Here is a 26,250-nt window from a genome sequence, read left to right as displayed (position 1 = left end):
AATACATTGTATCATTGCATTTGTACAAATTAGCAGGGGGACGTGTGTGGGGGAGCAGAAAGCGGCAGAGAGAGAGAGTCCCTCGGCCGCGGCGAGAGAGGACGTGGAATATTATGGGATATCTGACGTTTAGGAACATCCGAGGAAGAGGATAAGGGGGGAGATCATCAGGAGCTCCGGTACGTGATGAAGTACAACCGATTTGAAATGACTGTGTTGAATTTCGACAGTGGTTTTCCCCACTTGCATTTCGATATATCTCCAAAATGTTAAGTTTAAGATATAGGAAGGAAGAAAAAAGCTCGTCTGACCCACTGAAACACCTCAGACTCTGATGGTTTTCGAGTGTGTTTTATCCTCCTGTGAGTTGTTAAAGGACAATTTCAACTTCCACCTCAAGCAACAATGTACAGACTGCCGAATGATGACAGAGAGCAACAGTTTTATCACCGATCCATCGCTACCAATGAGTGAGAATATCCCCAATTATGTCTGCACGGCATAATACTATATGCTCCATTACTGTCAGTACAGCTGTAAGTTAACGAGACGGACATGTGTTCAACTTTATCCCAGCAACACCATGGACAACATTTAACAGCAGTGGGAGTGATTGTGGAAGGGGTCCCTAACTCATGTTCAAACCCACTGACTCGTGACTGTAAAGTTAATAAGACGAGGTTGAATCTGGAAAACAAACCCTCTCCTTCCATCTGAAGTCGAGGGTCAGGACTCACAGACGCTCTGTTTCTCCCATTAAGAGGTTTCCAATATCGCCACTGTGCACAAAATCTGGTTTTCATTTTGATTCGGTCTCGAATTCAAATTAAGTTTCTTTTAACGACTGTTGAGCAAGTTTGCAGACGACTGGATTTTGTCTGGTTGTGTTTTCCTGACAAGTTTCGCTTTAGAAAAAAAACAAATAAAGCTGATATAGCTACTATCGCTGAGAGAGCGTCTCCGTATCTGGATTTTAATGGACATAATCCCAGCAAAGTGAAATAGTTTGCTTTAAATTTATTCAGGACCTGACAGTGTCATGTCATTGGTAACCAGATTTCTAAGACGGGGACTTTTTTTTTCTTCTTCTTTTTTTTGTGACATTATGCATCAGGTGGTCCTGGTTCTGGACAACAGTAGCAGCCCTCCAGTGCATAACTCGCGTGTAAAATATGTTGCGTTGGGAATTTATCGAAAAGTAAAGCAAATTGTGGACTTTCCCCCCATTGTTTTACTTCTAAATACAGGTTCATTTTATCGAGTAAGCGTACAATGCAGAGCATTTCTAAAACTTCTTTTCTCGTCACATCGACATTAAAGAAAAGACCAGGAAAGTGTTCTGTATTTGCCAGATGATATGATAGCACAATGAACGTGGCTTTGGTGATAAGTTCAGACCAGTTCTTTTGACCTTCACTTGGCAGCCTTTTCAAACTGCTACATAAAAAAACTTTTATCTCAGCCGCAATAATTTTGTACTGCAGCTACTCATTTAACAGCAGGGTGACTTGGTCCGTGTATTCATATCAGTCGCCATGAGATAAAATGATAAATTGTGGTTCCCGGGTGATCCCTATGCCATGTTACGCAGTATCCCACTTGTCAGTGGGAAAAAAACAGGCAAAACAAACACCGAGTCTTTCTTTTGTTACCGAAAAAGCTCAGTGTGCTTCGGTTTCTAACCATATCACACTAGGAAATATTTATATTGTTAAATATAGTCATACACAGTTATAGGGGGTTGGATAGGGAGGTAGCAGGAGCTGAGCGATAAGAGAGTTAGTCTTATTCAGAGTTCCCATTTTCCATATGGAAAAATTCAAGGAAAGGAAGGTGTATATGCAAGTATCCCTCCTTGACACCTGCCGTTCTGTTAAAAGTGGAATAAAAAAAGCATGGTAACGATAATGCTGGGCGCCTTCCTTTGGAAATTACAGGGCACAGCCAACTGGGAGGAGACCCCGGGGTAGAGCCAGAACTCGCTGGAGGGACTACATGTCCTATCTGGCTTGGGAACGCCTTGGGATCCCCCAGGAGGAGCTGGAGGGCGTTGCTGGGGAGAGGGGTGTCTGGAGTGCCTGATGATGAATGAATGAATGTAAAGATAACAGCTGTATTTGAGAGCATGCACAGTGCTATAAAACAGGGCTCCTGTATGACCTGTCTTTGGTTAAACAGTCGGACATACAACTGACCGGGTGTGAATGTGTGTAATTTTATCAGCATGCATCTAAAACCAGGAATACTTGCACCTCTGTGAGCTGACGAACAGTGATTGTAGTCAAGTAAAGACGTTTATGAGTGTAAATGGCTGTTTACATCTGCAGGTGGCAGCTATGGATTCCTTCCTCCCAGAGAATCAATACAGAGTTTCCAGAGCCATTTACTCTAATACCACATTTGAGGACGACCATGAAAGACAGACCCGCGAGGAAAAGACTGTCATGGAAAGGCTCAAGCACAAGTGTGGGAGGTGTGTGTATGTGTGTGTGTGTGTGTGTCTGTGTGTGTGTGTGTGTGTGTCTGCATTTAACTTATACCATCTTCATTCTCTGCAGCTGTTCAGGTAGGCAGACCCTCGAGATGCTGAACGGAGTCTTTCCTGTGATTGATTGGCTCTCCAGATACCCAGTCAGAGAATGGCTTCCTAGTGACGTCATCTCCGGCATCAGCACTGGTCTGGTTTGCAGTTTACAAGGTTTGCGTATTGAGCTGTTTCTCTCAGACATTTGTGGCTTGCTTACATTTATTAACTATTTGATAATATATATATATATATTTGTGCACTATGCAGTGCAACATTTTAGACAGAAATGCTTTTTTTTTAAACCAATATATTGGTTACAATTCATTCTACCAATCTAGGTGGTGCAGGGGTGGCCCAAAATATTTCCATTTACCCAAGGGTAGCCTGGCTGAAAAGGTTTGGCAACCACTGGTGTGCATGATGGTCCCTTCATTCTCCTCTATCTTCTGTCTCGTTTTCTTCAGGTATGGCCTATGCTCTGTTGGTGTCAGTGGCTCCAATCTATGGACTCTACTCAGCTTTCTTCCCCATCCTCACTTACTTCCTCCTGGGTACCTCTCGACACATTTCTGTGGGTAGGTCCCTACATTTAAATGGCAAATAACCTCATGACCACACCTTCTTTTTCTTGGCACACGTGTTTTTGACATAAATGGAGATACGAGCCAGTTTGCACATATCCATCCAAGAAGAGGGATCCCTCCCTCTCACAATGCTCACCCTGAGGTCTCTCATATTTTACCCTGAAAACCTTTTTCTCACCAAAATCGAGGGTCTAATGACAGGAGTGTTGTTTATAGTGTCTACCTGTTTTTCATGGTGCAAATGTAAAGGCCTTTGAGACTATCTGTGGCTGAGGGCGACATAAAAAAACTTGATTTGAAATATTCAGGTGACGATTCATAAGGGGCAGGTGAATTTTGATGCCCTCATGGAGCATCCCTGCCACCGTCCACCTCCTGACCACCAGCACGTCTCAGTAGCAACTTAGTCCTGTTTATTTATGTTTTATGTTTTCAAACGCAAAGTGTTGTTCTGTTCATTTTAAGGACGCAGTTGAACAGGAGATTAAAATACCCCAACTGAACGGGTATTTAATTTCAGCACAGAGCTTAAACTCAGTACAACAATAATTAAGCAAAGCTGGCTGCAAAGCAGAATTGTTATGGAATAAGATTTGTTTCACAGCTATCAAACAAAGCAATGATTATACCAACAATTTCAGAATAGGAGCAAAATGAGTTTAGTTGATAAGAAAAATAACGAATTTTTTTTTTCGTTTTGTGAAACCTATTCAAACATATTTTAGCCGTCCATTTGAATGTTCTATTACTTTGTGCTAAATCTGAGAATTGTACTTGGATGCCTGAGATCACGTGACATAAAAATGGATAGAAAAGCCACATTAAACTTGATTCTCTCAGTATCTATGGATATCTGGAAAGGAGTATCTAAAGTGATACGAATATTAAGAATCTATGAATATTTTAGTTTATAGAAGAGTAATGGAATGTAAATGCTATAACGCTGATTCTTTGTACAGATGTCCTGTCTCTACATTTTCTTTTGTTAAAGGCAGCATTGTGGCACTGTCATCTCACAGCAAAAAGGCTGCTGTTGTTGGCTCTAGTCCCTCTATGTGGAGTTAGCATGTTTCCCCGTATTCCCATGGGTTTTCTCCAACAGTCCGAATACATAAAAGTTAGATGAATAGGAATGGTTATGAATGGTATGGGAATAACGGACAGAGCTGCCTTGTGGCAAATAATGTGCTGTAGCTAGACTGGGAAACAGTTAGCAAAATGACTTTGAAAGACAAACGGATCAATAAAGTTTAAATGAATTTGTTTGTGACAGTTTCTTTCTCTCCTCTCCAGGCCCGTTCCCTGTCACCTGTCAGATGGTGGGCTCTGTGGTGTTAACCCTCGTCCCCGAGAACCACTTCCTGCCTGCTGTGAACAAAACCATGGATGTAAACGGAACAGCCGCCGGTGGGCTAAAGGTAGATACGGTGGCCATGGAGACTCAGAGAATCATGGTAGCCTCCACCATGACCGTACTGGCTGGGATTTTTCAGGTAAACAGACCTACCAGTGTGTGAGCTATACAACACACGAATAATGCATTTAAATAGGAAGTATGTGACCCTGCCTGGTTTAGGAAAAGGAACTTTAAAACAGCCATTAGGAGTTTGGGATTTTTGTTAAATTTGTGTGACCCTGTGGACAAAAATGTCAGTGCGTCACAGAAGAACAACTTCATTTTGCGTGAGCATTGCCTCTTGTCACAAAGATCTCAATTCATCCTCTGGTAGCTCATGTATTTGATTTGAAGAGAAGAGTGAGAGGTGTAGTGATGTTTTGGAAAAACAGCTGTTTGCAAGATATACAGAGATGATGTAGCTCTAATTGTGGTGACGTATCATCCCATCGACGTACCATAAATTATTTTGTTTGATTTTGCAGAGAGCCCGACCCAGAGAGAAGCATCTGGAATCATTATATTTTACATGATACATTATATGTTATAATCATTATTGTTATTATTAATGATAATTTTCTGACTTAATTTGATCACTCATATAGAGGCAAAAATTGAATTGAGACTGAAAATCAACAGAAAACCCCTCGTAGTAGCTTTAAAGTTGAATGAGTATATTGTTTTCAGCACTAGTCACCATAGCAACCGATTGTGTGACGTGCCCCAGGTGCTGATGGGATTGCTCCATGTCGGCTTCCTGGTGCGTTACCTGTCAGACCCATTGGTAGGAGGCTTCACCACAGCGGCTGCCTTCCATGTCCTTGTCTCCCAGCTGAAAATTGTGCTGTCGGTCCCCACCAGTAATCACAACGGGCTGTTCTCTGTCTTTTATGTAAGCATACTCCGCTGGCTATTGTACTGCCATGTCCTAATCTTGGCAGAGATAAAGTTGTTTCTCTTCTTCAGACGCTGATCGATGTTTTCACCAACATCAGACAAACCAACATGGCCGACCTGGTGGCCGGCGTAGTCACAGTTGTCATTGTGATGGTCGTCAAGGAGATCAACACTAAATTCCAGCACAGGATTCCGGTGCCCATCCCCATCGAAGTCATTGTGGTATGTACTAAAAATTACAGTATCTCATAGTTAATGGCACTATGTGTAATATTTAGACCCTTCTGAGGCCCATTATGACAAGTAAGTCTGAGCGAGGGTTGCTGGAAGGTACTGACCAAAACAAAGTAAACTTCTCTTGGCCCCCCACTTCCCAGATCGTTGTGTTGAAACGCGTGGGACACGGACCAGCTGAGTTGCCGCGCTGGCGGAAGGGCTTGGCTTGCACTCAGTTCTAACTATGCAACAATGACATCTGCTGAAGCCATTTGAAAATGTGGATATCAGCAAAAATCCTCTTTTCTGTTACCTTTATACTCGAATCAGTTTGTTTTGCTTGCTCTGATTTATTGTTGTTATCCACATTGTCGAACGATAGAGGTCTGGATTCAATTAGAAGTACCTATAGCCCCTTTAATTTTTTTTTTTTAGTTGGTTTGTTTTGCTATTGTGAGCTGATGGTGATTTATGTTATTGTAAGTTAGTAATAAACTACATAAACCTATTGCAATTATCCATGTGAAGCTAGGCTACCACTTTTTATGCCATTTCTAGATGGATTCCCATGCTGTGAAACCATATTGAAGTGACGACGCCTTTATCATACTCAGTTCACATATAAAACCTATATCCCGTTTGCAGGGCCAGCTCGTGATGTTACGTAATCTATCTTTTCCAAATCCCGTCAGAAAGTGAATTTGGGCTTTTTGGAGCATGCTAACCCGATCACTTCCACTCTTATTGGCATCGATTTAACCATGTCAGTGCTAATGCTGAAGGACCTCACTACACACCATTTTAAAAAACGCCTTGCTTAATATCTTACCTGTTTTCAAATGTCCAACTATTAAATTGTCCAACTTAAGACTGGGCATCATAACTTACATATAAAACAGTGAACGTATCAATATAAAAACACACACACGTGTGCACACTATGTGCATATACATCCATCCATCCATTATCCCAACCGCTTATCCTGCTCTCAGGGTCGCGGGGATGCTGGAGCCTATCCCAGCAGTCATTGAGTGGCAGGTGGGGAGACACCCTGGACAGGCCACCAAGCCATCACACACACACACACACACACTCACACCTGTAATTATATATATATATATATATATGTGTGTGTGTGTGTGTGTGTGTGTGTGTGTGTGTGTGTGTAAATATGTATATATAAATATGTATATAAATATGTATATAATGTATGAATAAATGTATACATATAGGTTAATGATATAGCAGAATATTGTGTAGTATGACATAGTGTGTTTTATACTCTCATATCAAGAATCCCTTTAATTCCTCATCCTTTTCAGTCTCTCTTTGTCTTCCCCCTCTGCCTGTTTGTCTCTGTCTCCCTCTCTTTTTATTCTCTCTTGTGGTCGCTTTCTCTCTCCGTCTCTCCATTTCTGTCTCTATCTCTATCCCTCCATCTCTTTCTGTCCTCTCTCTCCTTAACTTTCTCTTTCTCTCTCTCCTTAACTTTCTCTTTCTCTCTCTTCCCCACTCCATCTGTCTGCCTCTCTCTCAGCCAAGTAATGTGCACCTTAGAAACCAACCACTCAAACTCTCTCTCTCTCTCTCTCTCTATGTCTCTCGCCCACTCTCTCTCTCTCTCTCTCTCTCTCTCTCTCTCTCTCTCTCGCTCTCTCTCTCTCTCTCTCTCTCTCTCTCTCTCTATGTCTCTCGCCCACTCTCTCTCTCTCTCTCTCTCTCTCTCTCGCTCTCTCTCTGTCTCTGTCTCTCTCTCACTCCCTTTCGCTCTCTCACTCACTCTCTCTCACACACACTGACTCACTCGCTCGCTCTCCCCCTCTCTCACTCACTTGCTCACTCACTCACACATACAAAGAAGCAGAGTCTTACTCTTTCTATCTCTGTCTCCCGGTGTCTGACGACCAGACGGTGGCTGCGGTGGGGATTTCATACGCCATGGATCTGGAGTCTTGCTACGGCGCCAGCATTGTCCGCACCATCCCCAGGGGGTGAGAGCGCTTCCTGTTTCCTGCCACCCCAAACACACACACGCACATGCACACATGCACACGCACACCTCCGAGACAGCCACTGGGGCTTTCTATGGACCCGCCTTCATTGTCACCACTGTAAAGTAATACAGCAGACATGGTCAAATAGAGGAATGTGGCGTGAGTGCCAGGAAAATGATGGCAGCAAAGACAAACAGAGGAGGGAGTCCAAGAAAAATACGGTCCATCCAGTGTGTCAAACACACGACAGTGTCGCTTCGTGTTGAGGGATTTGACGTTTTTATGGGAACCGCAGCAGCAGCAGCATCCACGCCGTTAGTACGAAGCATAATTCATCAGGTCACGTGACATGTCTGTTTTGTTATGATAAAACAAAATTCTTTAGTAATTTCATATTCCGGTATCTCGGTCCCTTTTATCCATCGCTTCGTGTGATGACACAGGAAGTAGTTTTTGTTTGTTTGTTTGTTTTTTTTAGAAAAATAACCCCAATTTTTGCAATTTTCACTGTTGTTTCTTTTTTCAGGGTAGTTTGTCGTGCACACAGTGTGATGTACTGATGATCTCCTTTAGGCCTGTGTGGACTGAGCACTTTCTGATGTTTGTGATCTATCCGTCTATCTGTCTGTCTGTCTGTCTGTCTGTCTGGCTCTCTCGTCTGTCATTACTACATATCATCCTGTGTGTGTTTTTTTTGCTGGTTGTTCGGTATGCAGGTTTGTTGCCCCTCGTCCTCCGAACACGTCGCTGTGGTTTGACATTCTGAGCTCCAGTTTCTCCACCGCGGTGGTGGGCTACGCTGTGGCCATCTCCGTGGCCAAGGTCTACGCTGCTAAACACGACTACATCATCAATGGCAATCAGGTGTGTGTGTGTGTGTGTGTGTGTGTGTGTTTGTGTGTGTATGTGTGTAGACATCTATTGTTTGTACAGTATAAGTCCTGGCTGGAGTTCTGCGCTGAGGGCTGAGAAGGGAACCAACACTATGTCAAACATTACAACACGTGTGTAAGGGTGCGTGCATGTGTTTCCCATGTGTTCGTGTGTTTATGTGTGCACACAGCAGTGGTTGTGTACACGTGCATGTGTTTTCGTCCCGTGCATGTTTTTGTCAGACTTCCGTCCAATCAGTGCCATTTCCTCCAGAAGGTCTGTGTGGCGTGAGAGAGTCACCATGAGCTTAAGAGTCACCCTCATCAAGTTCCTCGTTTCTGCTGAACTTGTTGTAAATGATTCGGATCCATAATAAAGATCCGTTCAAAATTCTGACCCATAATAAAGATCCGTTCAAAATTCTGATCCATAATAAAGAGCCGTTCAACATTCTGATCCATGATAAAGAGCCGTTCAAAATTCTGATCCATAATAAAGAGCCGTTCAAAATTCTGATCCATAATAAAGAGCCGTTCAAAATTCTGATCCATAATAAAGAGCCGTTCAAAATGAATCAAGAGTCACCGGGGCTGTCGTGTCAGCACCTTCCCCCGCCGCCAAACAGAAAATAACATGGCTGAACCTGAGTTTCAGCTCTCAGTGTTGCACTATTCGTGAATTAGCACATAAGAAGGTCTGGTCCAATTTCCAAGCTTCATCATGTGTGCAAATGTTTTAAGTTCATCTTAAAGCCACGCATGAAAAAGGGATTTGCACTCGTGGCTATTGACTGTGGTTGAGTTACAGCATCTCTTGTTATGGTTCCTGGGGCGGCGGACAGATAAGAACCCAAACGCAGGCGCGTCCAGGTAGCGTGGCGGTCTATTCCGTTGCCTACCAACTCGGGGATCGCGGGTTCGAGTCCCCGCGTTGCCTCCGGCTCGGTCGGGCGTCCCTGCAGACACAATTGGCCGTGTTTGCGGGTGGGAAGCCAGTTGTGGGTATGTGTCCTGGTCGCTGCACTAGCGTCTCCTCTGGTCGGTTGGGGCGCTTGTTCGGGGGGGGGGGGGAATAGCGTGATCCTCCCACGTGCTATGTCCCCCTGGCGAAACTCCTCACCGTTAGGTGAAAAGAAGCGGCTGGCGACTCCACATGTATCGGAGGAGGCATGTGGTAGCCTGCAGCCCTCCCCGCATCGGCAGAGGGGGTGGAGCAGTGACCAGGGCTGCTCGGAAGAGTGGGGTAATTGGCCGGATACAATTGGGGAGAAACCCACCCCCCCCAAAAAAAAGAACCCAAACACGTGACACACAGACAGGGAGGTTACAGTACCACTCAGTTTAATGCTGAAGGCAGGAAGGGTCACTACACAGGAAGTCAGTCCGACAGGCGACCAGAGAAACAAGGTCCAGGAAACAGGCACAAGCTTCAAACCCCGGTAGACTGGTAGAACAGGATTCAATGACACGCTGGCTGCACAAGACAATGTGGCAGAGGGACGGGGAAACCAGGGGAGGATGAACTGGGGAGCTAACGAGGGAACGGGGAACAGGTGTGGGACACACGGGGTTGACTGGGGACAAAACCGGAGGCAGGAACTGGCACGACAAGACAGGTGAACTTCGGAATAAAACAGAAAGACAACAGACGATGATTGAGGTAATAGGCTGACTTACTCAGACTATGGAAGACAATGACTGCCCGAAAACAAGCAACAGAACTAAACTGGGTGGGGCGTCTGGGTGGCGTAGCGGTCTATTCCGGTGCCTGCCAAAATGAGGATCGCCAGTTCGAATCCCCGTGTTACCTCTGGCTTGGTCGGGCATCCCTACAGACACAGGTGGGAAGCCGGATGTGGGTATGTCGAGTCCTGGTCGCTGCACTAGCGCCTCCTCTGGTTGGTCAGGGCGCCTGTTCAGGAGGGAGGAGGAACTGGAGGGGGAATAGCGTGATCCTCCCATGTGCTACGTCCCCTGGCGAAACTCCTCACTGTCAGGTGAAAAGAAGCGGCTGGCGACTCCACTTGTATCGGAGGAGACATGTGGTAGTCTGCAGCCCTCCCCGGATCAGCAGAGGGGGTGGAGCAGCGACCGACTGGGGCAGTGGGGTAATTAGACTGGTACAACTGGGGAGAAAAGGGGGGGGGGGGACTAAATTGGGAGACATCGTAACACCACACCGTTCTCTATCTCTCTCGCTCTCTCTCTCTCTCGCTCTCTCTCTCTCGATTGACCTTTCTATCTATCTATCTCGCTCTATCTATCTATCTATCTATCTATCTATCTATCTATCTATCTATCTATCTATCTATCTATCTCTGGCTGGCTGGCTGGCTGTCAATCAATATGAATATGAATATAAGAAAAAAAATGATATTTCCTATTGGTACTATAACTTGGTATCAATTTTATGAGTGATGCATCATCAGCTCTTAACTGATCAGAGGAAGTGGGCTGCTCTGGACCTCCTGTCGGAATCAGTTGTCCCTGTGCTACGTGTTTTAGGAGCTGATAGCGTTTGGCTTCAGTAACGTCTTCTGTGGCTGCTTCTCCAGTTTCATGGCCAGCACTGCTCTGTCGCGCACGGCTGTACAGGAGAGCACGGGAGGCAAGAGTCAGGTAGACACACACACACACACACACACACACACACACACACACACACACACACACACACACACACACTCGTACTCTCACCTTTGATCATTTTAGCTACTCCTGCATGAGTCATCTCTGAACATATATAATCAGGGATACACAACAGTAATGTAGGTAACTCGGCAGAAATGCTTTCATCACATATGCACACACACACATACACACACACACACACACACACATGGTTAAATACACAGGTACACCCTTTCGTAAACATTTACACAAAGGTCAAATTGAAACAATACAATACAATACAATACAATACAAACAACTTCAATAGTCCGGCTAGGGGCAATTTGTTTAGAGAAGCTCGTGAACATAAACCACAGTAACATGCAAGCAAACGAATAACCCAAACAATAAATAATAACACCCCAGAGAGCTAAATGTGGAATAAACGCTATAAAAGTACACAAAATAAGAAACACAATAAGATAAACTTGATAAGACAATAAACCAATCTGATAAAAACACTATGGGGCATTTAGTAATCGAGCTGCAGCGGGTATGAATGATTTAGAACAGTGGTTATTTTTACAAGCAGGTAAAACACAACGACGCCCTGGTGGCAGCAGAGAAAATTCACTTGCTCGAACATGTCCAGAGAAGCCAGAATACTTGCTGCTTTCTGGAGGATTTGTTGGCTGCAAAAAGAATTCAGATCTCTTTGTTTCACTCCAGTGATTGTAGAACAGATTTTAACAGCGTTGTTCAGGCTGTTTCTGTCTTTTACCGCGAGGCTGGGAAACCAGCGGACAAAAGAAAAACCTAGAAGACTCTCAATAAAAGATTGAGCGACAGAGGATGGCCGGACTGACAGAAAAGGAATTTAGTTTGTGCAGAAGGTGAATTCTCTGTTGCCCCCGTTTCACAATAGTCTCAGGTGATCATCGATGATGGTGCCCAAATATTTGTATGATGTCACCATTTCCACACTTTCATTATGTATGATGCACTCTGACTGCATCTCTGTTACATCATTACATATTTGTCATTATATTTGTCAAGTACAACAAAACTCGAAAGTACATCTCCTATCAGTGCAAAGATCAGTACAAAAAGAACTAAAAACATAAAACACACACACACATTGGACACCAACATATTGTACATAATAAAAAGTAAGGGGGAAAGGAGGCATCCTTGTGGTGAGCCTGTAGATATAGTAGCTACAGAGTCTGAGAGACAGCCATTTACAGACACCTTCTGCTCTCAGTCAGTCAAGAAGTCCAAGATCCATAACACAAGCTGGAGAGGCAAATTAAAATCACATCGCAACCTATCTGTTAAAAGACGCAGCTGCATCGTATTGAATGCCGATGAAAAGTCAGCAAACAAAAGCCTGGCATGGGCTTGTGGCTCTTCCAAGTGCTTATACAGGTTATTAAGTATAAAAAGTTTTGCATCCTCCACAGCTCTCCCTGTCTGGTGAGCAAGTTTCAGTGGGTCAAGTTTTCCATCCACAGTCAATGTGATTCATTCTTCTGATGTGGGCATTTTCACATTGGGTTATCAAAATACTAATCCATGTAAACACAGTTTTACACACACACCCACACACACCCACACACACACACACACACACACACACACACACAGCTGTCCAAATGCACAATGAGACACACACACACACACTCATCCACATGTTGAGGCTGCTGTGTGTGTGTTGGAGCTGCAGGTGGCTGGTGTCGTCTCTGCCCTGATGGTGATGATTGTGATCCTGGCTCTGGGAAACCTCTTAGAGCCTCTACAGAAGGTGAGGAGAAAGTCCATCCCTGTCAAATTGTATGTGTGTGTGTGTGTGTGTGTGTGTGTGTGTGTGTGTGTGTGTGTGTGTGTGTATCAAATAATGACAAGCCCTGCAGTACACATATATTCACCCGTATATATTTACCCATGCATGTGTGTGTACACCTATGGAAACACACATATATAAACATGTAAATTAATTGCATGTGCATGCAAACAAATCCACACACACACACACACAGAGGCATGCACAACAAGTGCAAGTGCACTCACACACACACTGAATGAACAACTGTATGTAAATAATAATAATTACATTTATATAGCGCTTTTTAGACACCCAAAGCGTTAAAATTTTACATAAGATGTTTTACTTTTTTTTTTTAATGTTCTGTAAATTTAAAAAAATTAAATAAAAAAAATTTTAAATACATTTTTATGTGTACATCAAAGCTTTGTGTGGTTTTATGTACACATAAAAAATGTGTGTGTGTGTGTATGTGTTTAAGTGCTCATGTACACACATACGCTGAATAAGGGAATTCATTTACTCCCAGACGCAAACAGCAGACGTACATGTACACATCTGTGCTTGCGTAACGTGCAGATTAATGGCGGTTAAACACGACCTCGATGACTCTGCTCCCACAGTCGGTGCTGGCGGCCATTGTCATCGCTAACCTGAAAGGAATGTTCCTGCAGGTGGCACAGGTGCCACAACTCTGGACACACAACAGAGCCGACTGTGTGAGTTTACACACACAAATACACACAGGGACACATACACAATCCCTCTCTCTCTCTCTCCCTCTCACTCTCTCTTTCTCTCTCTCTCTCTCTCCCTCTCTCACGCTTTCTCTCTCCCTCTCGCTCTTTCTCACCCCCCCCTCTTTCTCTCTCCCTTTCTTGCTCTCTCTCCTCTCTCTTGCTCTTTCTCCCTCTGTCTCTCACTCTTTCTCGCTGTCTCGCTCTTTCTCACTCTCTCCCCTCTCTCTCTTGCTCTATCTCCTCTCTCGTTCTTACTCTCTCCCTCTTTCTCTCTCTCCCTCTCTCTCCTCCTTCTCTCTCTCCCTCTCTCTCACTCTATCTTTCAGTCTCTCTTGCTCCCTCACTCCTCTTTCTCTGTCTCACTCTCGCTCTCTTGTGCAGTCCCCCCCCTCTCTCTCTCCTCCCTCTCTCTCTCTCTCTCTCTCCCTCTCTCTCCCTCTCAGCAGTCTCCACTAATAAGTCAGTACATTGTGTTTGGACATAGGGTTAACACACTAAAACGTGATTATTAAACATCTGTTATCACTGAAGTCTCTTCACAAAATGGTGGAAAAACCTTTGCCCCCCATGCCAGAGCGTATGTAGACTCATAATCACTGCTCGGTTTCTGTCTGAGTGTAATTCACCATGTCACTCACATCATCATCATCACGCTACTGTTGATGTGGTATCTAATGCTGGGACTCATGATCTACAGGTCAGTTGAAAATAAGGGAATGAATGAATTTTAGGACTTGTAAGTAGCATCTAAACAACCACATATTGACATTATAGGCCTGTTTTGTCCATTTTGATTCCATCACTATCACCCCTAAGTGGCGATAGTGATGGAAGTATACAACTGCCCCACCTTAATCCCAACCACAGGTTTAGTATATGCATATCATTTAGATTACATTATATTACTTCAGATAAGCTTTAATGATCCTCTTGGTAAAATACCATTTTTGCCGCAGCAGCAAAACGTAGAGCCAGAATAACAGAGGAAACAAAATAAGTTACATGGTGTCTGGGTACACAGACAGTATATGTATCTTGATTTTTTTTTTTTTGGATTTTGAGATACTTTATTAATCCCCATGGGGAATAACGCTCTCCATTTAACCCATCCTAGCTGTGTAGCTAGGAGCAGTAGGCAGCCTCCGTGCAGCGCCCGGGACCAACTCCAGTTCGTCTTGCCATGCCTCGGTCAGGGGCACAGACAGGAGTATTAACCCTAGTATGTATATGTGTTTTTGATGGTGGGGGAAACCGCAGCACCCGGAGAAAACCCACCTCAGACATGGGGAGAACATGGAAACTCCAACCTTGGGGACGACCCCCAAGGTTGGGTTTGAACCCAGAACCTTCTTGCTGTGAGGCGACAGCGCTAACCACTGGGCCTCCATGCCGCCCATCTACACATCAACATACGAAAGCTATAGCTACATGTCAGCATACGGTTTATATAACTACACATAACATGCTGAGGATATTGTCATATGCCATGGAAATACAGGATAAAAACACGAGATGTAAAGCTACAGTACCAAATACAAACATTAGTCCTGAATTTGCTGAATGCTTGCTTATTTTGTGTTATTGTTGGGTTGTTGTTTTGCACTAACTTCCCTCCTCATCTTAGTATGCAGGCTGTGTCTGGTTGAATCAACAGAAATACTTACAAACAAACAAACTGTCCTAAGTCTTTCCAACAAAGCCTCCAAATTTCACGGCTGAGACCTTGTCATTACATCAGTCGAGAGTCGATGTGGACTGTGATCCAACAGTCTCGCCGGGAAAAATGTGACCGTTTGTTGGCTTCCGCATCGGCTGGACTCGATGGTAAAATGTGTTGTTTCCCCCAGTTTATCTGGCTGGCGACATGCCTGGCGTCAGTGGTGCTGGGCTTGGACATCGGGCTGTTGGCTGGCCTGGTGTTTGAGATGGGAACCGTGGTGGTCAGGACTCAGTTGTGAGTACAGTCAAAAGACTATTCTTCAAATACCTTGTGTTATTATTTGTTATTATATCTATATGTCTCTATTGTGTCTCCCTCGACCTCCTTGTCACCACACTATGACTTAATGTAGATAGATAGATACTGCAAATTAACCCATCCTAGCTGTCCTGTGATGGACTGGCGGCCTGTCCAGGGTGTCCCCCCGCCTGCCGCCCAATGACTGCTGGGATAGGCTCCAGCCTCCCACGACCCCAATTAGGAGAAGCGGCTTGGATAATGGATGGATGGATAGATATAGATATAATTCATTATTATAGAACCCATAACACAATAAAACTAACCATCACATAGAAATGAGAGATTTTGGGGAGTTTTAACATAGAGGAGGAAGAGAAAGGACACCTTACAATTTCCATCATGGCACTTACCTTCTACCTGACGGCAACCAAACGCCACACATTCACAAGCACACCAGTATTATGAAGTTGGCTCTTTTCTACATTGCCGCGGTTGCTTACACAAGTCTGAGTATAATCATCCTTCTGTTTATTTGATCATGCGATGTTATGATCAAACACCTTGTGTTTACAAGATAAGATAAGACTCCATAAAGTGAGACTCTCGGCACGTTGGGTGTACTTGTGTTCGTTGTAAAACACGGCAGCGCAATTGACCTTGGAGATTTCATCCAATTTTCCACTTTCTTGCCTTGGTAGACTGATAACTTCTGGATTACTGCAGCAATATAAGAATTAATTGTATTCATTCATTCATAGTCCTACGTGCTCCACGCTCGGCAATGTCCCTGGCACCAACATTTACAGAAACCTGAAAGACTACAGACATGTAAGACGAGATCATTTCTAACAACTTGGAATGACGTGTGATGCTCGATGTGATGCCGTGTCGGTGGGGTGCACCATGCCGATTGATTCTGCTTTTTTTTTTTTAGATTTCTGAAATTCCAGGGGTTAAGATTTTCAAGTGCAATTCTCCCATCTACTTCGCCAACACTGACTACTTCAAAGAGCAGCTGACGGCCGCGGTGAGCGCTCCCACGTACACGAACCGAACGAGTCAAGCTTCAGAGCCGCATACGCCGCATATTCATCACATTTAAAAAGCCACGCTCTGGGGCGTCCGGGTAGCGTAGCGGTCTATTCTGTTGCCTACCAACACGGGGTTCGCCGGATCGAATCCCCGTGTTACCGCCGGCTTGGTCGGGCGTCCCTCGGGACACAATTGGCCGTGTCTGCGGGTGGGAAGCCAGATGTGGGTATGTGTCCTGGTCACTGCACTAGCGCCTCCTCTGGTCGGTCAGGGCGCCTGTTGGGCTGGGGGGACTGGGGGGAATAGCGTGATCCTCCCACGTGCTACATCCCCCTGGTGAAACTCCTCACTGTCAGGTGAAAAGAAGCAGCTGGTGACTCCACATGTATGGGAGGAGGCATGTGGTAGTCTGCAGCCCTCCCCGGCTTGGCAGAGGGGGTGGAGCAGCGACCGGGACGGCTCGGAAAACTACAGAGAAATTACCATTACTTCCTAAATCCCACACTTGCTTACCAGCTTAGGTGTCCCCAGGTACATATGTCCTCTGTATTCTCAGGTCATCTTTAGATGCCCTCAGGTCTTTCTACTTAAAAATAAAATTGGAAAATTGAGCATAGATAAGTGGTTTTGTTTGAGTCTATTGGTGTGCTGCAGGTGGGGTTTGATGCTGTCAAAGTGTTTAAAAAGAGATGCAAAGCTCTGAAGAAGATCTACAAGCTCATTAAAAAACGCCAGCTGAAGGTGACGGAGGTAATTCAACTGCATTTTTAACGAGGTAGATTTAAACGCTGCCGCCTTCCTGGCGTGTCCCCTGATGCATGGATTTGTCTGTTCTCACCCCACAGACGGGAGCAGTCATCTCTGAGGTGGATCTGGGCATGGAGAACAAAGCATTTGAAAAGGAGCGGGACTTGGGACAGTCTGGATATGGGGATTGGGCCTCACCAGAGGTGGCAGTGCATGTGGATTGGGCCTCGGAGCTGCCGGTCAAGGTCACGGTGCCAAAGGTCCACATCCAAAGCCTCGTTCTGGACTTCTCAGCTGTTTCCTTCCTGGACGTGGTGGCGGTGAAATGTCTAAGACTGGTTAGTTCAATACTGTTAAATTCAAGCTGGGGGGGGGGGGGTCCAGGTAGCGTGGTGGTCTATTCCATTGCCTACCAACATGGGGATCGCCAGTTCGAATCCCTGTGTTACCTCCGGCTTGGTCGGGCGTCCCTACAGACACAATTGGCCGTGTCTGCGGGTGGGAAGCAAGATGTGGGTATGTGTCCTGGTCACTGCATTAGCGCCTCCTCTGGACGGGGGCACCTGTTCAGGGTGGAGGGAGAACTGGGGGGAATAGCGTGATCCTCCCACGCGCTACGTCCCCCTGGTGAAACTCCTCACTGTCAGGTGAAAAGAAGCGGCTGACGACTCCACATGTATCGGAGGAGGCATGTGGTAGTCTGCAGCCCTCCCCGGATCGGCAGAGGGGGTGGAGGGGGTGGACGGCTTGGAAGAGTGGGGTAATTGGCCAAGTACAATTGACAATTGGGGAGGAAAAAGAGGGAAAAATCAAAAAAAAAAAAAAAAAGGACAGCGTGCGTTTTAGTTCCTAGCAAACACAACTTTGATATGTCCGACCACCACAAATCTTGCATGATGAGAAAACAATTTCAGAGTTGTGGGCCCGTCCCCAAAACTGGACGGTCTGATCACGGCTTTCTTAACCGGTCCAAGGGGGCCTATGAAGTTGAGACATGATGCAGAATTGTGAGCACCAACGGCAACTGAAACAAAGTCCTAAACTTTTCCATGCCGAGTGATTTAAATCTTCATGACAACATCCAAAACATGCTCGCACATTGCGCGCCGTGCCTGCATCATGTGACCCGTTCATTAATATGGCTTCCTCAGCGCAGCTGTTGATATTTATGAGTTAGCGCGTCTGGTGAATCAGCTCGGTTATCATCGCTGAGGTGCAGATGATCTGAGATGTTCTCGTTTGGTTTCTCTTCCTCAACAGATCATCAAAGAATTCTTGCGCATCGGAGTCAACGTTTACATTGCAAGCTGTGATGGTACTGTCTACTACTCCTACTGATGCTACTACTACTACTACTACTACTACTACTACTACTACTACTTTCGGCAGCTCCCATTAGGGGGCGCCACAGCAGATCATCTGTTTCCATCGCTTCCTGTCCTCTGCCACACCAGCCACCTACATGTCCTCCCTCACCTCCTCTTTGGCCTTCCTCTTCCCCTCTTCCCTGGCAGCTCCATATTCAGCATCCTTCTCCCAATATACCCAGCATCTCTCCTCCACACATGGTACTGTACGGGCTAATTATCGAGATTCTTTTTTTTTTCCTTTTTGTTTTTGGCTTTGGTTTTTCTGACTACAAAGCAGTTGAGTTATCTGTTTAATTCTGCCAATTCTCAAGATGTTGACACTTCAAGAAGACTCCTAGAATTTTTAATTTCTACCCTCTGTAAGAGAAAACAGTTGAGGGAGAATATACAACTAAATAATCTGAAACTAAAACATTGATATCCTTTATTCATCTATGACTGCACTCTTTTTAGCTGATGTTTGTTTTATTCTTCAGATGAAATCGTGCTGAAAATGGAGGCCTTGGCCTTCTTTGACGAGACCGTGACGCGAGACATCCTCTTTGTCTCCGTCCATGATGCCATCCTCTTCATCAACCTCGAGACGGCCAAAGTGAACACGGGAGGCGCCTCGGTGGAAAGGGTAAGTGCTGGGCAACCGTGTCAGAGGGCAGGCATGCCATTTGTTTGAAGGAAATAATGACAACGCCGATGAAAACGCCTCTTGTCTTTCGCTCAGCTTTCTGTGCTGCCGGACAGTAAGGAGACACCGCCTTTTGTGGAGGAAGAGGACCTGATTGAAACATATGATAACCAGCAAGGGGTGAGAGGACAGCTACTAGTCATTCAAAACAAGTGATTTTTTTTTTTAGCTGCGACTAGCAGCTGTATAGCTCGCTCTGTCAGTCGGCCGCTCAGTTGGTTGATCGGTCCACGAAACTTTCCCCACAGTTTTCGCCCTAGGAGGCTGACATTTGGTATGAAGGTCAAGAGTGTGTGTGTGTGTGTGTGTGTGTGTGTGTGTGCGTGTCTCTGTGTGTGAAGTTGTGTGTTTGTATTCATGCCAATTGGCTAGAAGGGGTTGTGGCAATGGAAGCGGCCTATCGTAAAAAGGTACATAACTTCCAAATGCACCTGTTTACGATAGGTGTCCTATCGTAAAAGACTTGCACAACATGTTGTGGAAAGGTTGGTCATGAGCCAAAGAACAGTTGATTTACTGTTCACGCCAAGTGACATCATGGGGCTGTGGAGTGGGAGTGGCCTATAACAAAATGGTGCATAGCTTCTGAACAGATTCACATAACAGGACCAAACTTTGTAGGAAGACAGTCAAAGAAGGTTGACTCGTGAGCTGGATACAATGTTGCATACAGATGAACTGATGCGTCCTGCTTTGATTTTCTCAACTGGATTATTGAGCAGGGCAGCACGGTGGCACAGTGGATAGCGCGGTCGCCTCACAGCAAGAAGGTCCGGGGTTCGAGCCCCGGGGTTGTCCAACCTTGGGGGTCGTCTCGGGTCGTCCTCTGTGTGGAGTTTGCATGTTCTCCCCGTGTCTGCGTGGGTTTCCTCCAGGTGCTCCGGTTTCCTCCCACAGTCTAAAGACATGTAGGTCAGGTGACTCGGCCGTACTACATTGCCCCTAGGTGTGAATGTGTCGGCCCTGTGATGGACTGGCGGCCTGTCCAGGGTGTCTCCCTGCCTGCTGCCCGATGACTGCTAGGATAGGCTCCAGCATCCCGCCACCCCAATTGGGATAAGCAGCATGGATAATGGATGGACGGATGGATTATTTAGCATGCATCAAGATATTTGCAGAAAGACATACACACACCACACACACACAGATAGACAGATGTACACATACACACACACACACACACATGACGATGCGTCTGGGAGTTAATAATAACATGTGATACCTAAGAGGAGTCTAACATTTTTAGCTGCGACCAGCAGCTCTGTATCCCGTCCTGTTGGTCCATCACGTCATTGGTTCACAAAGCGGTGCCCGCCCTATAGCGACCGCAGCTTTCCACCTGTGAGGCTGACATTTGCCATGGAGGCCCCAGTGTTTGTGAGGTTGTTATGTGTGGATGCATGCACGCGTGGATGCAAGTGTGTACGTGGTCGCAGCTGTTGCGAATTTGCGCTTGTACTCGCATTGCCGTTGAATCACAGTTCAGTCCCAGAAGTCTCAACGAAGCCATTACGTTCTCCAACAGATAAAACTAGAATCAGTGTCGATGTGTGACGCTCTCCATCCTGACACGTCGATTGGAATGAGGAAGAACTGCACAACTCCAAACTCTACTGCTACGATAGGAGTTGATCGTTTGTCTCTCGACACGTATTTAAGAGCCACAGTGATATTCATGGGTTTGCATCTTTTCACAGGCAATCCACGGACTTTCCAACTGACGAAGGAAAACTGAGATGGCGCCAAAGGTGCCGGTATCTGCGCATGTGTCCCGACAGAGATCTTCCTCGAAGTGTTTGGAAAGCGGCTCCCAACAGCTGCCTTTAGGAGTGACAGCGAACACTGAGATTGTACAGATGTCATTTATTCATTTTTGACATTTTCACCCTTCTTACAGAATAATTCATACACCCTTCTGCCATGCAGAAGTGGGACTCTTTTTTTTTTCTCTTTTGTTTTACTCAGCGAGAAAAAGATGACAGCATTACACGCTCCTCTTCTTTTTTCTTTTGTTGTTGGAGTTTTCCTCCTTTTCCTCCCCAATTGTATCTGTCCAATTACCCCACAATCCCCTGTCCCGGTCACTGCTCCGCCCCCTCTGCCGATCCGGGGAGGGCTGCAGACGACCACATGCCTCCTCTGATATGTACATGTGGAGTCGCCAGCCACTTCTTTTCACCTGACAGTGAGGAGTTTCACCAGGGGGACATAGCGCGTAGGAGGATCACACTGTTCCCCCCAGTTCCCCCTCCACCCCGAATAGGCGCTATGACCGACCAGAGGAGGCGCTAGTGCAGCGACCAGGACACATACCAGGACCAGGACACATCCGGCTTCCCACCCGCAGACACGGCCAATTGTGTCCGTAGGGACGCCCAACCAAGCCGGAGCTAACACGGGGATTCGAACTGACGATCCCTGTGTTGGTAAGCAACAGAATAGACCGCTCTGCCACCCGGACGCCCTACACGCTCCTCTTCTATAATTCTTCCAATATGGCTGAATCCAGCGTTACCACCAGGCCCGTCTCATGACTGCAAGTGAAGTTAAAGATGGCAGACTGCCCCCCCTGCTGTACAGTCCAGGGGGCCACGAAGAGACTTGGTGCTTGAGAACATGACAATCAATGGTGTGTTTGACCAAAATCTTGTTCACAAACAGAAAGAGAAGACACCTAAATCATTCCACCGGCTTCTACTTCAAGGATCTAGCATTCAAAGTATATTTGAATACAAACCTCCATATTTTCTGTTAGTCTGCGATGGTGACACTTCCAAACGGACAATATCCAGAAGCAGAGATCTTCATATTTGACCAAGACGGGGGGGAAAAAAACTGAGTCATCACTTACTTGCAAAGGAAAAATGCTGCATACACAATCACTCGTGAATGCTCATTTTTGGTTTGAACATATTTCCATTTCACTTGATGTCAGACTTCCCATTTGTTAAACTCCAGTGGGACTCAGCAACTCTGATTTCCCCCAAAAGATGGTTACATGACGCCATGCAGAAATGGCGGCACGCAAGGTCAAGTAAAGCATGTACAATAAACAAACCATCCTAAGGAAATTGTAAGCTATTAAAATGTATTGTCGAGTCGAATTTTCTACATGGCATGAAAATAAAACCTGTTTTGTTTGCGAAGATGTGCACAACCCCACAGGTTAATCACAAAACGTCTGCATTCGCGCGGTTATCGGCTGGATAGCGATTAGCAGTATCGTTTAGCCTGTACGTGATGTAGGCATTTTCTCTGTTTATATGCAACCCTGTAGTGCTCCAGACAAACATTTCGTAGTTGGGAGTTGGAATTATCGAGAAGGAAGTTGCCAAATTTGACTGTCAGGGGCACAGCATATAACCAAATTGGGCTCCTTTGCGCTAGGGGGCGCTGATGGACACCATTACAAAGTCTACCTTTAAGTCAGCCCCGATGGGCACAGCCGCCACCTATAAGCACACACATAAACATGCACTCATCTGTTACTTTAATCACACACTCTCTCTCTCTCTCTATCTATCCATCCACCTCTATCAGGATACTCTTTACTCTAATCAGTGTTTGTATTCCCAGTCTTACAATGACCGCCCTTTCTTGTGGAACTTTACGTATCTTTCCTTGAGTTGTCTCGACTCTTTTAAAGTTGCGAGCCTAAAAATTGTCCATTTGTGGAATTTACTGACACCTGTGGTGATAACTGGGTACTGCAGTTTAAATCCCAGCGGTCCGTTCAAAATCTAGTCACCAGCGCTGTTGTGTCAGCACCTTCCCCACCGTCGCTGGGGGGGGGGGGATAGCGTGATCCTCCCACGCGCTACGTCCCCCTGGCGAAACTCCTCACTGTCCGGTGAAAAGAAGCGGCTGGCGACTCCACATGTATGGGAGGAGGCATGTGGTAGTCTGCAGCCCCTCCCCGGATCGGCTGAGGGGGTGGAGCAGCGACCGGGACGGCTTGGGAAATGGGGTAATTGGCCAAGTACAATTAGGGAGAAAAGGGGGGAAAACAGAGATAAAGAAATTGATGCCAAAATGAAACCTGGTCCATTGTGAAGGGTGGCAGGTTGTTTCTCTGCAGTCCATGTTTGATAAAACTTCATATAGCGTCTTTATTGTTCGTGTTCAGTGCAGTACGGAGAAGCTAGAGCCGCTGCCTCTCAGGGAAAATTGATGTTGGCACAGCTGGCGTGTCAGAGGGACGAACCGAACAGTCCAGACAATGTTGATTTCCTCGTGCGAAGGCCGACCAACAGTTGTTTGTGTTTTGCCTTCCAGAGGAACGAAAGCATAAATATGGAACAACATTCATCTGTGGGAGTCCTGCTCATCCATGCAGGCCAGGCCGATGGTCGTTATAAACAGTCCGTTTCCTCTCTCCCACAGAGGCCAGCAGGGCCAGGGGACATCTGAGGACCCTGTCTGGCTGAGAGAGAGACAGGGAGGGAGGGAGAGGGAGGGAGAGAGAAACATACAAACAGAGATGGGAAGACATTGCGGGGGAAATGAGAGATACCAAGTGAAAGCCAGACAGGAAGATTGAGAGAGAGTAACAGAAAGAGGGGGGAAGCAGAGAAAGAAAGACAGACACAGAGAGAGAGAAGGAGGAGGAGGAAGTAAAGTGTGAGAAAGTGAAAAACGGGACAGAAAGATTGACAGAGTAAGAGAAAGAGTGAAATGAGGAGAGGCAGAGAGAGAGAGAGAGAGAGAGAGAGAGAGAGAGAAGGGAAGTCGGGCAGAAAAAGTAACGGAGTAATGGAGAAAGGAAGTAAAGTGTCTGAGGGAGAGTATGGGAAAAGGAGAGATACTGAGTGAAAGACAGAGATAGAAAGAGGGAAAGAGTAACAGAGGGAGAGGCACAGAGAGGGAGGGAAGAGAGGCACAGTGGGATAGATGGATAGAAGGGAAGTCGGAGAGAGAGAGTAAAACAAACAGATACGGAGGAAGGAAAAAGGAGGATGTGTGAGGAAGAGTGGGGGAAAGATGAGAGAGACAGAAAGAGAAAGGGACAATAGAAAGGAAGGGATGGAGGAAAAGTGAGCTGTAGGAGGTGAGACACAGACGGAGCGAGAGAAGATGGGATAGAGAGAGAGAGAGAGAGAGAGAGAGAGAGAGAGAGAGAGAGAGAGAGAGAGAGAGAGAGAGAGAGAGAGACGGCACTGGGTTTTTTCCCCCCCACCTCTGATGTTCTCTTGTTCTCCAGGGTCTTCTTCTGTGGACATATTGAATTCACAACCGTGAACACAAACTTACAGTACCACACACGACACAACACACATAACTCAACACAGCACACACAACACAACACGCTCAACACACATAACACAACACTCTCAACACAACACACATAACACGTAACGCAACACACATAACACCACAAAACACACCTCGCATAACACAACACACTCAACACTCAATACAACACACTCAACACACATTAGGCAAAGGCAAGGCAAATGTATTTGTATAGCACATTTCAGCATCAAGGCAATTCCAAGTGCTTTACATAAAACATCCATCCATCCATTCTCCAAGCCGCTTATCCTGCTCTCAGGGTCGCGGGGATGCTGGAGCCTGTCCCAGCAGGCACTGGGCGGCACCCTGGACAGGCCGCCAGTCCATCACCCCCCCCCCCCACACACACACACAGGGGACAGGGGACAATTTAGCACGGCCGAGTCACCTGACCTACATGTCTTTTGGAGGAAACCCACGCAGACACGACCCGGGACGAGCCCCAAGGTTGGACTACCCTGGGCCTCGAACCCAGGACCTTCTTGCTGTGTGAGGCCGCCGCGCCGCCTACGTAAAACATAAAAGGCATTAAGAAAAGCAGCATGAGGCAATAAAAAGACATTTAAAGCAAATAAAAAGAGTCAAAGTTACAGTGCAGCGCAAGATGGCAATCAAAAGCTTCAACATTTTTTATTTAATCGTAGGCAGAGCAAAGCAGGAAAGTCGACGTTTTCAAAATAAAACGGTAAAGTACTGCTGCGTTTTTGGCCGTTCGTTCACACGACAACGGCGTGTCGGGGGACCGAAAACGCGACCCCAGCGTCGCCTCGCGAACCGGCAAAGCCGGGTCCCGCGGAAACGGTGACGTCACGGTTCAACTTGGCACATGCGCATTACGCTTTCGGTCAAATAGCCATGCGCGAGTAAGAAGACGACGTGAACGATGGCGGGCTACCGTGGTCCTGTGTTCGGGCCGTTATCGCTGCTAAACTTATTAACGCCCCGCCAGCGAAGTGTAGGTTTGCCGCGCCTGCGCTGTGGTCAGCGGAGACGCGTCATTTAAATGCGCCAAATTCTAACAACTCCGCTTCATCGTCCGTCCGTCCAGACAAAATTGTCCTCTGTTTTCGAGCGTACACTCGCCATCGGCTGTTTCACCGCCGCTGAGAAGAAAGCGTTTGTGCGCAGGCGCCTGGGGGGGGGGTTATTGGGGTCGACCGGAAGAGCTCTCTACTCCAGTTAAGTTTCACCGCCGACTACTGGCCTGGCATGCGTACTGCAGCGTTTTCAGTGGGGTTTTTTTTTTTGCGGCGCCACGTGCATTGCGGATCGCGTTCAAAACGACGTCGTGTGAACGCGGGACTTTTTTAAAACGCAAAGGAAAAAAACCTTTTCCGTTTCTAGCGAGACCCGGTGTCGCGCAGTTGCGGCGGAGCTGCAGTTTTCAGGGAGTTTGTGGCCGATACGTGGTGCATAAAAAGCGAAAGCTGCCTTTCCATGTTTGGTTTTGACTGCGGGGACAGAAAGCAGACCTGTCCCAGATGATCCGAGAGGTCTGGAGGGTTC

At 46.2% G+C, this 26,250-nt stretch overlaps 1 protein-coding gene across 1 annotated transcript; it reads left to right on the top strand.

Annotated features, from left to right (window-relative positions):
• The first annotated feature begins 41 nt into the window (after positions 1–41).
• slc26a4 (solute carrier family 26 member 4) lies at positions 42–22,592 on the top strand. Its single transcript, XM_056276347.1, has 21 exons — positions 42–179; positions 2,328–2,473; positions 2,559–2,698; positions 2,992–3,102; positions 4,405–4,604; positions 5,235–5,399; positions 5,474–5,626; positions 7,529–7,611; positions 8,331–8,478; positions 10,992–11,105; positions 12,823–12,900; positions 13,545–13,640; positions 15,509–15,615; positions 16,380–16,449; positions 16,556–16,648; positions 17,308–17,403; positions 17,499–17,738; positions 18,661–18,715; positions 19,247–19,392; positions 19,489–19,572; positions 21,150–22,592. The coding sequence occupies exons 2-21, from the start codon at positions 2,337–2,339 to the stop codon at positions 21,171–21,173; spliced, it is 2,340 nt and encodes a 779-aa protein (XP_056132322.1). The 5' UTR covers positions 42–179; positions 2,328–2,336; the 3' UTR covers positions 21,174–22,592.
• The last annotated feature ends 3,658 nt before the right edge of the window (positions 22,593–26,250 follow it).

The sequence above is a fragment of the Lampris incognitus genome, chromosome 3, assembly GCF_029633865.1.
Source record: "Lampris incognitus isolate fLamInc1 chromosome 3, fLamInc1.hap2, whole genome shotgun sequence".
In the NCBI taxonomy this organism is placed as follows: Eukaryota; Metazoa; Chordata; class Actinopteri; order Lampriformes; family Lampridae; genus Lampris; species Lampris incognitus.
This window is presented reverse-complemented; position numbering and strand designations above follow the sequence as displayed.

Excerpts from the sequence above, each read along its gene's own strand:
- slc26a4 (XM_056276347.1), top strand. The coding sequence starts at position 2,337 with ATGGATTCCTTCCTCCCAGAGAATCAATACAGAGTTTCCAGAGCCATT. Across the intron at positions 4,605-5,234 it reads TACTGGCTGGGATTTTTCAG|GTGCTGATGGGATTGCTCCA; the intron begins GTAAACAGACCT and ends GACGTGCCCCAG. Across the intron at positions 8,479-10,991 it reads ACATCATCAATGGCAATCAG|GAGCTGATAGCGTTTGGCTT; the intron begins GTGTGTGTGTGT and ends TACGTGTTTTAG.